The sequence below is a fragment of the Mustelus asterias genome, chromosome 18 (assembly GCF_964213995.1).
Source record: "Mustelus asterias chromosome 18, sMusAst1.hap1.1, whole genome shotgun sequence".
NCBI classification, from domain to species: domain Eukaryota; kingdom Metazoa; phylum Chordata; class Chondrichthyes; order Carcharhiniformes; family Triakidae; genus Mustelus; species Mustelus asterias.
Window position 1 is genome coordinate 35932077 of NC_135818.1, and position 14784 is coordinate 35946860.

General features: G+C 39.8%; 1 protein-coding gene across 1 annotated transcript in view; it reads left to right on the top strand.

Annotated features, from left to right (window-relative positions):
- npas3 (neuronal PAS domain protein 3) overlaps positions 1-13791 on the top strand; it is a 1397016-nt gene extending 1383225 nt beyond the window's left edge. The window contains exons 11-12 of the mRNA XM_078233737.1: positions 3008-3123; positions 10093-13791. Of these exons, the coding sequence (XP_078089863.1) occupies positions 3008-3123; positions 10093-11402 (1426 nt within the window). The 3' untranslated portion in view covers positions 11403-13791. The remainder of the gene's footprint in view (positions 1-3007; positions 3124-10092) is intronic.
- Positions 13792-14784: the final 993 nt, after the last annotated feature.

The window sequence follows — 14784 nt, forward strand, 5'->3', positions numbered from 1 at the left end:
CACCTGAAAAAGGTTGACAAGGAACTGATGGCTGTAACTTGAAGAATTTCTTTTGCCAGAAGATGATAGTGGAGAATTCATTTTTCTGGAATGTGAAATGTTACTGGGAAAGAAGATTTTGAATAATATGATTGCTGAATATTGAACATCTTATGAAGGCAGAAAAATATATAATGATCAAAAAAGGAAATCACAGAGACTTTAGCAAAAACAAATTGGCCAGTGGCTGAATGCAGTAGACTGCAAACAAGATGACCTGATGGTCATGATATGGACTGAATGCCCAGAGCCCATTTTCCCATTCCTGCACCTGAATAGGTCACAGTACATACAGGAAGTTGAAAGGGGAGGAGTACATGCACATATGGAGCAACCCACTTCCATATGTTGAAATGAATGGATGGGATGATCAAATGGGCTCTGTTCAGGTTGAATAAGTCAATTCAGTACTCTTTTATTAAAGTGCCCAAGAGGAATGAATAGCTCGACTTTTCTTTACTCATTCTTAGCATGTGGGCATTGCTGGTGAGGCCAAAGTTTACTGCCCATCACTACAGGGGTAGTTGACCTTGAGAAGGTGGTTGTGGATCTTTTTGTACTTGATCCAGCAGAGATGAAGGTACAACAATCTCTGGCCAAATCAAGATGCTTTGTGGCTTAAAGGGGTACTTGCATTTGTCATTCTACATGGTAGGGGTCAAAGATTTGGGGGGGAGGGCGGATCTTACCGGCTCATCACGCTGGTCGATTGGTGTTGCGAGCCGGTGAGATCACAAGAGAGACAATAAACCGGGTTCACGCCCAATTTCTTGCCTCACACGATGTTACCGGCCCTGTTCTGCCTGAGTCATCAACCTCATGACTGGGAAGGGCATGAGTCTGATTTTAATATTTATGATCTCATTTTAATATTATTAGCCCAGGACGCAATCATCTGGGTTCACTTGCCATAACGGCCTCGTCGGTGGAAATCCTCACTGGCAAGAATCACGTATGTTCCCCAGCAACAGGGACCTGATGTGATGGCCTCACCAGTAGGACCGGAGGCCATTGAGCCCCTCTGGATGGTTGGGGGCTGGGGCGCACAGTGCCCCTTGGGCAGTGCCAGCCTGACACATTGGCAGTGTCCACCGGGCATCCTGGCTCTGCCCACTGGGCACCAGGCAGTGCCAAGGGGAGGAGCCTAAGGAGTGGGTCCTAAGAAAGGCAGGAGGGGCCTGAAATGGGTGGGGTCTGAAGTGGAGGCAGGGCGTGGCAAGTACCATAGAAGCTGCTTATCCTGCAGCGGGCATCACCCAGGTGGTGATCGGCCAGGTGGAGATCAGGGGTAGCGATTGGGGGGCGGGGTCAAGGGAAGGAGATTGGGGGGGGGGTGATGTTGCGATATTTGGGGATGTGGTGGGAGTGACAATCTCCCGGTGCATTGTGTACACACTATACACAGTGCACTGCAAGATTGGGGCGCATGAGCAGTAGTGCCCTCTAGCAGTCTGCAGCTGACTTCTTGGTGTGAATAGACTCTGTCCACTCCCCCTGCTGCCGAGAGTCACACTTTGCCTCATTTTGTTTTGAGCCATAAGATATCATCTGGGAGCTCGCCCAAAAAATAGGCATGATTCTCTCCAGTTTTCACGCCCATTCAGCACTTAGAATTATTTTGGTAAGATACCCTTGGAAGGGACTGAGAAAGAAACCATGGTGATTTGCTGCAGTGCATCCTGTACATAGTACACACTGCAACCACAGTGTGCCAATGTTGAATGGGAATGACAATTTAGGCTAGCAAAAGGACTGTTGAACACGCTGGCTGTAATTGCTCTGGATAGTGTTCAGTCCCTTGGATATTGGGGCAACCACACCCATCTATGTAATTTAGATAAAGGGATTTGGGGAGCAGGATACAGAGCCTCTGCTGAGAAACTTGGTGATGGGTATGTCATTGAATGTTAAAGGGAAGTGATTAAGATCTCTTTTTGGGGATGGTTATTTTTTGGCTCTTGTCCAGTACTAATGTTACTTGACATTTATCAGTACAAGCCTGAATATTGTTCAACTCCTGCTGCAAATGGGCATTGACTAATTAATTATTTGAATTGTAAATGGAGCTGAACATTGCAATCATCAATAAACAGTCCCACTTCTGATGTGGAGAAGATCATTCATGAAGCAGCTCGAGATGGTTGGGAGTAGGACTTTGTCTGAGCAATATTGCTGGGGCTGAGTAGATTGCTCTCTAATCACCACAACCATCTTCGTTTGTGCTAGATATGACTCTAGCCACTGGAGCAATTTCTCTTGATCCCATTGACTTAAGTTTTACTTACACTCCTTGGTTTTGCACCCAATCAAATACTGCTTTGATGTCAGGGGCCGCCACCCCCGCCATAGTCACAATCTTTTCCAAGTTCTTAAATTGTGCAATATTTAATTAATTCCTAAATACTAAATAAAGTTGAGAAAAGATCTTCTAGCTTTTTCTGCAACATAAATAGAGAATTGTACAAGCAATCTGAGGATGAGGTGACTCAGGTTCCAGTTGATTCAGGGTGGCTGAGTATCAACCACAGTTGATTGCTGCTACTCTCAGTTGTTTGTTTGCATTTCATACTAGGGCACTATCAATGTTCTTCAAGTAAAGCAATGAAGATAGACCATTTCATGAACCATTCCCAAAGGCAAATCATTTGTGCTTTATTGTGTGAGCAGTTTGATGGAGGTTTTGATTCTGAAATTGTGACAAAAACATTGTAATGAAGTAACTACATGAATGAAAATGTTATTTCAAAATTTGACATCAGGTGAAAAGTGATAGTAAAGAAAGTGACATTATTAAGTAAGGATAAAAATGGCTCCAATTAAAGTATTCATTAGTTCAGAGAATACTTTGCCTTAAAGTATGATTTTCACTTCACGCTCTTCAATATGAAAGAATGCCAAACATCAGATTCTAAATGAATATTTGATGATGTATACTTGCAGAATCTAAACGTAAGTGTTATTTTCCTAGTGACTTTGAGCATAAGGACGTCCCAATGGATATTGCACAGCTTCCTAATCTTCCTGAGAAAACCTCTGAATCATCCGAGACTTCTGATACCGAATCTGATTCGAAAGAAAACTCAGGTATTGGTGGTAAATATTAATTCCAGCACCAGCAATATCTGCCTAATCCCAAAGTCCAAAAGCTTCTGTGGATCTGTATTATTTGTAGTAAATGACAAATGTTTCAAAACAAGTTAATGACTACATAATATGAAACATGCAAATTCAAGTCAAAAGGTATTGCTATCTCTGTTTACCAGAAGCATTCATTTGAGTATCCAACTACATACAGAATCCTCAGGGATGTATCATAATGTTGACAGGAATAGATTAAGAATTAATAGGTTAGTGTTGCATGTATGACAGATCATTTGTACTTGTAAAGACTCCAGTTACCTACAAGTGTCTGTTACTATTAGTTTTGTTGTTTGCACACCAATTTGATTATTTTTAAAGAAGCAAAGTTCACTCTTTCAATTTTTGTAGCTTGCCCCATGCCATATATAATTGCACAGAGCAATGACCAGCATACCGACTGAAGGACTCCACAATGCATATTACTGGGCTGCACAGCACCGGAAAAAGACCCTAAGATAGATAACACAGTGTTACAGACACTTAATTTGGCATGACTGAATTTGTATTGCAACAACATCCAGCACTTTTCACTCCATGGCATGGTAGAAGGAACTCTGCTGTATAATTGGCCATTTGCTTTTGCTATTGGCAGCACCAAAACACTGTCTAGCAGAGTTTGATAAGAATCATGCAGTTTTATTTTAAGCCTTATGCAGGTTGAGAATTTCACAGATCCACATTATTGTTTCCCACAGCAATGATAAACCGCAACCACCAGTGGCACTTTCCATCAAATCCTCATTTTATGTGTGACTACATGTGGGCTCATCTCTGGGCTTACTCGAGCAGCCCAGTAATAGTTAGTATTGATGACCCATAAGGATCTTTCCCCAAAACTGAGGATATCAAATTATCTAATTCACAAATACAAATTTGAAGTAACTGCACATACATAAGAACTGTGTATATATTTGCTTCAGAATTATCTTTTCGATACCCAGGTACCTGTGAATCCACAAATTTTGCCCCAATATTGCTCTTGTCAAATCCATCCTACGACAGAAAAGCTAGAGTAGCAGTTAGTGATTAGGTACAATTACTGAAGCACTACCAATTAAAGCAGTTCAGCAACATAAAAGGAACATTAGAAGAGCTGCATTGTCTACATTATTGAATTCACAAGACAGTTACTCAGACACATTTCCTGTGTGCTTGATATTAGGATACACGTAATAGCCCAGATACTTCCCTCAGTGATTTGAAGGCCACTGTGCCAAGAATTTTAGATATCATCATAATTTTTCATAGCAATGCAATATCTTGTCTGTTGGAAACTTTACTGTTCAGTTATACCAGGTGGGAATTTTATCATTTTTTAACTTCGTGTCAGCTCAGACAGGGAAAGCAGTTTGCTGTCTGTTGGTTCCACTGCCAGCTTTTTCTGCCATATTTTTTGACACATGCTTAAAAAATATTCAGAAAGTGGGTCCCACGACGTCACGTTAGTGGCAGAGCCTGCCCCATTAGCTACCTCAGCTTTTAGATATTGGGACTCCTTGTATAACTTAGATGCATCAATGTTATTATTTGCATTCCTTGTGGTAGAGGGTTCCTCATTCTCCCCACACTGAATAACAAATTTTCTCCTGAATTCCTTATTGGATTTATTAGTGTCTACTATGTGTTTGGAATCTTTGGCTCATCTGTCTGTTTTCTCAGTTGTAGGGAAAATGTTATTTTAAAATCAAACTGTTCAGAGTTACAGATAAATTTAATATTTTTGTTTGGATAAATATTTTACAGTAAATCTCCCAGCTGATTTGATATTGATGAGCATTAAAAATACAGAACAGCAGCGTTTATTAATTGTTTATTTATGTCACGTTGGATAGCATATTGGTAATGGATGAATAGGCCCTTCTCCACCCCAAAACAATGATATACTCCATTTTAATTACCAGAGGAGAATAGATGGCTAATGGGTTCACTGGAATCACTGCAAAGAACAAAGAACAAAGAAAATTACAGCACAGGAACAGGCCCTTCAGCCCTCCAAGCCTGCACCGACTATGCTGCCCGACTTAACTAAAACCCCCTACCCTTCAGGGGACCATATCCCTCTATTCCCATCCTATTCATGTACTTGAAAGTCACTACCATATCCGCTTCCGCTACCTCCCCGGCAACGGGTTCCAGGCACCCACTACTCTCTGTGTAAAAATTCTGCCTCGTACATCTCCTTTAAACCTTGCCCCTCGCACCTTAAACCTATGCCCCCTAGTAATTCCACCCTGGGAAAAAGCTTTTGACTATCCACTCTGTCCATGCCTCTCATAATCTTCTATCAGGTCTCCCCTCAACCTCCATCACTCCAGTGAGAACAAACCAAGTTTCTCCAACCACTCCTCATAGCTAATGGCCTCCATACCAGGCAACATTCTGGTAAATTTTTTCTGTACCCTCTCCAAAGTCTCCACATCCTTCTGGTAGTGTGGCGACTAGAATTAAACACTATGTTCCAAGTGCAGCCTCACTAAGGTTCTATAAAGCTGCAACATGACTTGCCAATTTTTAAACTCAATACCCCAGCCAATGAAGGCAAGCATGCCGTATGCCTTCTTGACTACCTTCTCCACCTGCATTGTCACCTTCAGTGACCTGTGTACCTGTACACCCAGATCCCTTTGCCTATCAATACTCTTAAGGGTTCTGCCATTTACTGTATATTTCCTATCTGCATTAGACCTTCCAAAATGCATTACCTCACATTTGTCCGGATTAAACTCCATCTGCCATCTCTCCGCCCAAGTCTCCAACTGATCTATATCCTGCTGCATCCTCTGATGGTCCTCATCGCTATCCGCAAATCCACCAACCTTTGTGTCGTTCGCAAACTTACTAATCAATCCAGTTACATTTTCCTCCAACGCATTTATATAACAAACAGCAAAGGTCCCAGCACTGATCCCTGAGGAACACCACTTGTCACAGCCCTCCATTCACTATCCAACAGTTCTTTCCAGCTGAAACCCTGAGGCATTTAGCAGCCCAGGCCTTAATTCCAATCTGCCAGTTCCATTGTGCCCATAAACTGTGGTGCCAAAAATAAGCCCCATTGATTCCAGCTTTCAGCTGACAGGAGGAGGCCATGGATGGTGGAGCCATACTCTGAAATTGGGCCACAGACAGGTCAACACCTGGAGTTTTGAAGTCCTCTCAGAAACACTTGTACTCTTTTAGGTTGAACTAAAAAGAAATATAAACCCAAATTTTGCTAAAAACCAATTAACAATGTCCAAGTTACAGATGATAAGGAAGCAACGGCAGACATTTGAGAAGACATTTCATAACTCCAAGGAGGTTAATGTTATCCAGGACATAGTGACAGAGGAGGAAACTCAGTGACTAGAAGGGTTGAAAATTGATAAGGAGGAGGAAGTGTTAGATATGTGACAGTACTTAAAGTTGACAAGGCAGCAGGACCAGATGAGATACATTCAAGGATATTGAAGGCAGGGAGAGTGGAAATTGCAGGGATGCTGGCCATAATCTTCCAGTCTTTCCTAGACTCAAGGGAGCTGCCAGAGGACAGGAGAATTCCAGATATCATACCCTTGTTTAAAAAAGGTTGTAAGAATAAAACTCAGCAATTACAGATGAGTTGGTTTAACTTCAGTGGTGGGGAATCTTCTCGAAACAAATATTTGGGGTAGAATTGGTAGTCACGTGGAAAGATGTACGTTGGTTAGGAAGAGCCAGCATGGATTCCTCAAAGGGAAAACATGTTTTACTAACTCGCATGAGTTTTTTGAAGAGGCAACAGAAGGGTAGATCAGGATAAAGGCAGTTTCAATTGAGGCATTCAAAAGGGCATTGGATAATTATTTGAATAGAAACAATATGCAAGGGTACAGTGAAAAGGCAGGAGAATGGCGCTAAGTCATAATGCTCATTTGAGGGCTGGTACAGAGACAATGGGCCAAATGACCACCTTCTGTGCCATAACAGTTCTGTGATTCTGTGATAACTCTTAACAAAGATATATTTCATTGAGAAAAAAACCTCTACAAGAAGGATACACCATCTGTGCTAACTTAAGGGAGTTAAGGATGGCACCAAATTGAAAAAGACATACAATGCTGTAAAGATTAATTGTAGCCCAGATGAGTGGAAAATTTTAGATCCAGCAAAGGATGACAGAAAAGAAAGAGAAATTAGAGTATGAGAGAAATCTAGCAAAAATATGAAAACAGATAGTAAAGGCTTTTGCAAGAATATAAGAAGAGAAGCTAAAGTGAGCATTGGTCCTTTAGAAGATGAGACTGGGAAATAATTAATAATGAGAAACAAGGAAATGGCAGAGGCTTTGATTTTGTTATCTGTCTTCACTAGAAAATGCAAAAAATATCCCAAGAGTAGTAGAAAAACAAATGGCAAAAGAATGGAGATACTTTAAAAAATTACAATCACTGGAGAAAAAGTACTGAGAAACTATTGGGATGAAAGGCATACAAGTCCCCTGGACCTGATGGTCTGCATCCTAGGATCTTAAAAATAAGAAGCTATTGACATAGCGGGTGCATTGGTTAATCTTTTAAAAATCCCTAGATTCTGGAGAACCCCCAAAGAATAAGAAAGCCACAAATATAACACCTCTATAAGGAAGGAGAAAGCAGGAAACTGTAGGCCAGTTACCTTAACATCTGTCGTGGGAAAATTCCTCCTTTTTTAGGGAGGAAGTGACAGGACATTTAGAAAATCACAATACCATCAAGTAGAGTAAACCATGTTTGACAACTGTCAAAGAATGTTTGACATTCTTTGAGGATGTAACAAGAAAGGTGGACATAACCAGACGATGTAATGTTTTTGCATTTCCAAAAGGCATTCGATAAAGTGCCACATGAAAATATACTGCACAAAATCAGAGCTCTTATGGTTGTGGGTGATATTTTATTATAGATAAGGAATTAGCTAATTAACAGGAATCAGGGAGTCAGGATAAATGGGCCATTTTCAGATTGTCAAGCTATAATTAGTGGAGTACCACAGGAATCATTGCTGGGACCTCAGATATTTACAATCTACGTTAATGACTTGGATAAAAGGACCAAATATATTGTAGCCAAATTTGCTGATTATATGAAGATAGGTAGGAAAGCTAGCTCAGGATTACCAAGAGTCTGCAAAAGCAATTGAGTGGACAAAAATAAGGTTATCCACTTTAGCAGGAAGAATAGAATCATAGAGATAAACAGCACAAAAACAGGCCCTTCGGCCCAATTTGTGCATGCCGACCAGGTTTCCTAAACTGAACTAGTCCCATTGACTGTTTTTGGCCCATATCCCTTCAAATCTTTCCCATCCATGTACCTGTCCAAATGTCTTTTAAATGTTGTAATTGTACTTGCTTCCACCACTTCCTCTGGCAGCTCATTCCATATACACACCAATCTCTGTATGAAAAAAATTGCCTCTCAGGTCCCTTTTCAATCTTTCCCCTCTCACCTTAAACCTATGCCCTTTAGTTTTGGACTCTCCTACCCTGGGGAAAAGACCTTGGCTATTCACCTTATCTATGCCCCGCATGATTTTATAAACCTCTATAACGTCACCCCTCATCCTTCTACACCCCAGGGAAAAAAGCCCCAGCCTATCAGCCTCTTCTTATAATTCAAACCTTCCAATCCCAGTAACATCCTTGTCAATCTTTTATACACCCTTTTCAGTTTAATAACATCCTTCCTATAGCAGGGTGACCAGAATTGTAAGCTGTACTCCAAATGTGGCCGTACCAATGTCTGCTGCAGTTGTAACATAACGCTACAACTCCTGAACTCAATGCTCTGACCGATAAAGGCAAGTGTGCCAAATCTTCACTAACCTGTCTACCTGTGATGCCACTTTCAAGGAACTATGTACCTGCACCCCTCGGCCTCTCTGTTCAGGTCCTACCATTAACTGTCTAATTCCTGCTCTGGTTTGTCTTACCAAAATGTAACACTTTGCAATTATCTGAATTAAATTCCATCTGCCATACCTCGACCCACTGACCCATAGAAAAGCAGGATGTTAATTAATGGATAGAGAATGCAGAATGCTGTGGTACAGAACGCAGTTATCAGCTCACATTTCCAACAACATTGTGCAAAAAAATGTTAAAATCTAAATGGGCACAAAAAAGCCTAGCTAACAAGGCACACACAAGCAACGTTTGAGCCATTGCAATTTCTTATTAAAAATTTTCCTGAACTGTTTTCTGTGCAACCTCCTCATGTCCCTTTAAGTCTGGCTGGTTAGGCTGCACCACCCAGTACAAATGGGGTGGTTAATTTAACAATGCTTCCTCGGTTGATCTTAATTCAGCAACCCAGCAGTCCCACTATCACTCGAGCTTTCTCTGATTTTTTGGCCCCATTCTGGATAAAACATTTACAACAGGTTTGTGTTCTTTGTCTAATTCATTCATCATTTCAATGTTGCCTGTTTCTAATTGAATTTGAGCTCTGCAGATCGGCTCACAAACAGAATCTGGATACAAGTCATAAAACGAGTTTGTAAAAAGTTACTTTTAATTCTGATTTTGCTTAAAATCATTCTTGAGAAGGATCAAAGAAAACTTGTACCTGCCCTTTAAAAGCTCACGTTGCCTTTTGCATTTCAAAATGGAATATCTTGGATTTGCCAATTGGAAATTTGATCATCTTACATTACTTACCCGCTTACTTTGTTAGTCAAATTTATTTTTCTTAAATATAGTTTCTATATTACATTTTCAATAAAGAATATAAGGAAGTATAAAGCCCCGGTATTTTATAAGGAGTTGGACTGCTTATTTGAAGACTGTTATCTCTGTGCTATTTTCCAGGCTGATTTTTCCATCTACTGTTGACAGTGGGAGAGCATGACTGGTGTCTGTGATAATCAGTTGTGTTCCCTTGCGGACTGATCTTTTTTCCCTATTTTCTCCAGAGGACAATGAGAATTCCAAGTCAGATGAGAAGGGAAACCAATCTGAGAATAGTGATGATCCAGAGCCAGACAGGAAGAAGCAATCTGGGAACCACTCAGATCATGAAATGAACTGCAATGATGACGACAATAACTCCAGCAACCAGGACAGCAGGGACAGTGATGATAGCTTTGAAAATTCAGACTTTGAGACTCAGAAAGCAGCTGAGGACAGCTTTGGCACTTTTGGTTCTATGCAGATCAAAGTTGAACGATATGCAGGCAGCGAATCGGAAATGCGCTTGCCAAGCCGCGAATCAGTGACCTCAGACAGTGCCAAGGATTCAGACAGTGCAGGAGAGGTGAACATTCAGTCTTCCAGCAAACACCAGAAGAGGAAGAAGAGGAGAAAAAAACAAAAAGGAGGCAGTGTTACACGTAGAAGGCTATCAAGTGCTTCAAGCCCTAGTGGACTTGACTCAAACATAGTAGATCAGCCACAACTGCTGTCGTCACCAAACAGTGCCTCAGTGCTTAAAATTAAAACAGAAATAACAGAACCTATAAATTTTGATAATGATAGCAGTATTTGGAATTACCCTCCTAATAGAGAGATCTCAAGGAATGAATCCCCCTATAGCATGACCAAGCCCCCAAGCTCTGAGCAATTCCCCTCAACACAGGCCAGCACTAGTTTACACGTCACCATTCCAGACTCTGTTCTCACCCCACCAGGGACAGAAAATACTGCCAGTCGTAAAACCCAGTTCAGCACCTCATCCAACACCACCTTAGTTGCTGTCACAGATCCTCTATCTCCTCCTCTGTCAACTTCCCCGCGAGATAAACATCTCAGCAGCACCAGTACCACTAGTTCTGTGCTTTACACTAGTGACCTAGAAACACTGCAGAGGTTACAGGCTGGTAATGTGGTGCTTCCCCTGGTCCATAGGGTGACAGGAACTCTAGCTGCCACCAGCACTACTCCTCAGAGGGTCTATACCACTGGCACCATTCGGTATGCTCCAGCTGAGGTGACCTTTGCCATGCAGGGCAACTTGTTGCCTAATACTCATGCTGTCAACTTTGTAGATGTTAACAGTTCCAGTTTTGGGTTAGAGCCCAAGACACCAATGGAAATGCTTTATCACCATGTACATCGAATTAATATGTCAGGGCCATTCGGGAGCACTGTGAGTGGGGCCAGTTTGGCCCAAATGCCTGCAGGAAATGTGTTCACAACAGCAGAGGGACTCTTTTCCACACTTCCATTTCCTGTGTACAGTAATGGCATTCACACCACACAATCATTGGAACGTAAAGAGGATTAAACTATGACCATATACTGTGTTCAGTATTATACTCTGAGGTATAGACAATGTTTTCAGCTGAATTCTAGTGCAAGCACTTTGAACTTGAGAAGGTCAGCTCACACCATTAATACAACTGTTCTCATGTTCCTCTTGAACTATGACTAATGACATGACTAATTCTGTAATGTAAAGAGTTATTTTTTTGCCTTCAGAAAGTTGAATTACCAGTTAATTGTAAATGTTCCTTCCAAGGTGTGTTTTCCTTTGCATCTTTGTGAGGATGCCTTTAATGTGTACATGCCTCTGCCATAAGATGCAAATGCAATGGTGAAGAGATTGTAAAATGAGAGAATCACAGATTTTAATCTATAATGATCTTGATATGATCAAGGTTGAAGGAGGTAAGTGTAGAAAGATGACCCTGTTTGACTAAGTCAGACTTTAAAGGGGGTTTTTTTCTTTTTAAAAATAGGGCATAGTATTTTGGAATTTTATGCAGAGTTTAATTCTTTTTTATGATTCAGATTTTTCTTACTTGCACATAAAGCGATTTGGGTTCTTACATAATTTGATTCTGGCCTGTGACTAGAATGTTAAACTCTTGAAAACTGTAGGAAGGTGGAATCCATGTGTAGTTAATGAACCATAAGTAGACATTACTTCTGCTACCATGGTGCTACCATTATTAATCTTTGTTGTCTTCATAAAATATGCAGCATATGGGCTGGAATTTGTGGGAGAGTGCTGTTTTGTACTAGACAAATGGATTTAGTTGCTAGCTTGTGGCTGCAGTCTCCTCATTCTCTTATGACCAGAATCTGTGTTAATGTTTTTTGCAGCCATGCAAACTTTACCTCCAGACTAAAAAACACAAAGCCTCACACCGTTTTTATAATCGTTCTGCCTTTTTTCAAAGTGCTTTAAGGAAACTCAATAAGATTGAGTTGAGGTTAGATTCTTGCATTTATTTTCAGCTATATTTTTCTCAGTATAACTGAGGCTAATCTGCAACTTGAAATAGTGTTGTTTTAGAGTTTTAAGAAGAATATTTAACATTATGTTTCTTTATTCTTCTGTTTACTGAAGTAGAGGAAATTCTAATTGTACTTTAGTTGTTAGTACTGAAACAGAAATTCAAGATTGGGTTTATAAGCTTGGAATAGGTACACAAATCAAAACTGCACATTAATTAATAGACTCACAATTCTATTTTTCTGTCATCATTTTGCCAAAAAAAACACATTCTAGTGTTTGACACTATTTGTGATTGTCAGTATAAGTGCTTCTTTCACTCCATCTTTGGCAGCTGTTCATTAAAGCATCTAATAATGAGAGTGAGATAAGTAACGTGTACAATGTGTAAGTGTCCTTGACTGTCAGTCCCATTGCAAAATTTAATGTGTGTTATTATATGCAGTATATACTAAGCTAATGTGGCAATATTGTCCTTTGTCTTCACTGTGCTTTATCTCTAGTCTGCAATGGTCAGTTTCATTACCGCAATCCTCGTGAACCAGTGATTCTTGGAAGGTGATGTTTTTTGTGTGATGGCCTTCCTCTGTAGTGTCATCTTATGCTGCTTTCACTGTCTGTATACCTTTCGTTTCTGCTGTTGCTTTGCTGTGTATTTTTCAGACCTCTCTCAGAGATAAAAGACTCTTAACTAGCTCATGGTTAATGGAACCATTTTCACAGAGGAATTCTGGGTATGACTTATCTTCCATCTTGCCAAAAAATGCACTAAATAGCTGGGCTCAGATGTATGTGACAGATTGCCGCCATTGGAGCCTCAGCTACAACATTCCCAGACTCCCCTGTGCTCTAACTGCAAACAATAGCTAAAACAGCAAAAGGAGCTGTTTTTTTAAATGTTTCTGTGTTGGTGTCAGATGGTTTCCGGTGATTTGAACTAACAATAATCACAGCTGCTGTCAAATCACCTAGTGTTTCAAATTACAGTATGAAAAATTCATCACCTGTGAAGGCTGTGTCTGTGTTTTTAACTATTTCTTGTACAAGTATATAAAATATTTTATGAGGATTTGGTGCCAAGTAGCTGAACAATGGGGTAAGGGGTTCTGTTAGTATCAATGTTAACAGTGTTACCAACTCTACAATACAAAACAATTAAAAGTAAATTTAAAGAGACAATTATGGTACATTTATTTTTGTGCTTCAAACTTCAAGCTAACTGAAGCTAACCTTCTGAGTGCCTGGCTTATTTAAAAGAACATTTCATTGATCACAGATAATGCTGCAAATCAGAAATGTACATACTTCATTTACAACAGGATTCTTTTATACTTTTGTAGATTATTTCATCAACTCAAAGAAACATGTCATACATGGTTATGTAACTTGATTTTATCATCCTGCAAATGCCATATTCATAATAAACTTCTCTTGGATTTTTTACTATCTGGCATCATTCTTTTACACATACATCCAAACTATGAATACATTAAAGCTAGTAATGAAGCTTTAAACATCTCATGCACATAATATCAATATTGTCATAATCAATAACCTATACTTTATGGAGATTTTATTTATAAGTCATGATATACTTTGAAGATGTAAAAAAGACTGTAAACCACAAGCGTGAGAGAGATTTCTTTCTGCTTGCGGTCATTCAAGTAAGGAAGTTATAAAGTATATTTATCAATACAAACATTGCACAAGAATAAAAATCAGTTGAGCCAAACAGATTCCCAAAAACTATTCATTCTGATGAAAGTAGACAGTCAATAGTTACTGGTGTGTTAGTATTGATCTAAATATCTACATTATTTGGAATGATGTATGGGCTTGTTCAAAAAGCTAATACAGTTGGGAATTATGGACAATTCGTGTGCTGTCAATTTATCCATTGTGGACCAGGTTGAAACTTCCATACTCATAACTTAATTTATAACTTAATGTTCTGTTCATTAATTCTAAAGTTCTTAGTATAAGCTGTACTACTCTGTACAAGTGTCAGTTTAGTCTGTTTTTTTCAACAGTTTTAGCATATTTAGTATAGAGGGAGGCTGTAAATAAAAATAATGCCACGGTAGCATTAAAATGTTCTCTTAATTCACCTTTATCTATTGAACAAGCATTGTGGGAGATTTGGGGAATGATGTGGCATGTAAGCAATTTAGCCTCATAAAAAAAATAAAATGAACATAATCTCATGTAGAGCACGATTACATTTGATGTATTTAACTTTTTAATTGCTAAATATTAATCTGTTTCACTTAGCTCTTTGTGAACGACACTGAGATTGAAAGGAAATCAGATAGGTCCCTTTTGTGTATTTTTCTAAAGCAGTAATCTCCTTCAAATCAGGATACAGCCACATACATACCTGTTGAACTGCATGCCTTAGGAAAACCCATTGGTGTGAAGAACAGCCAAT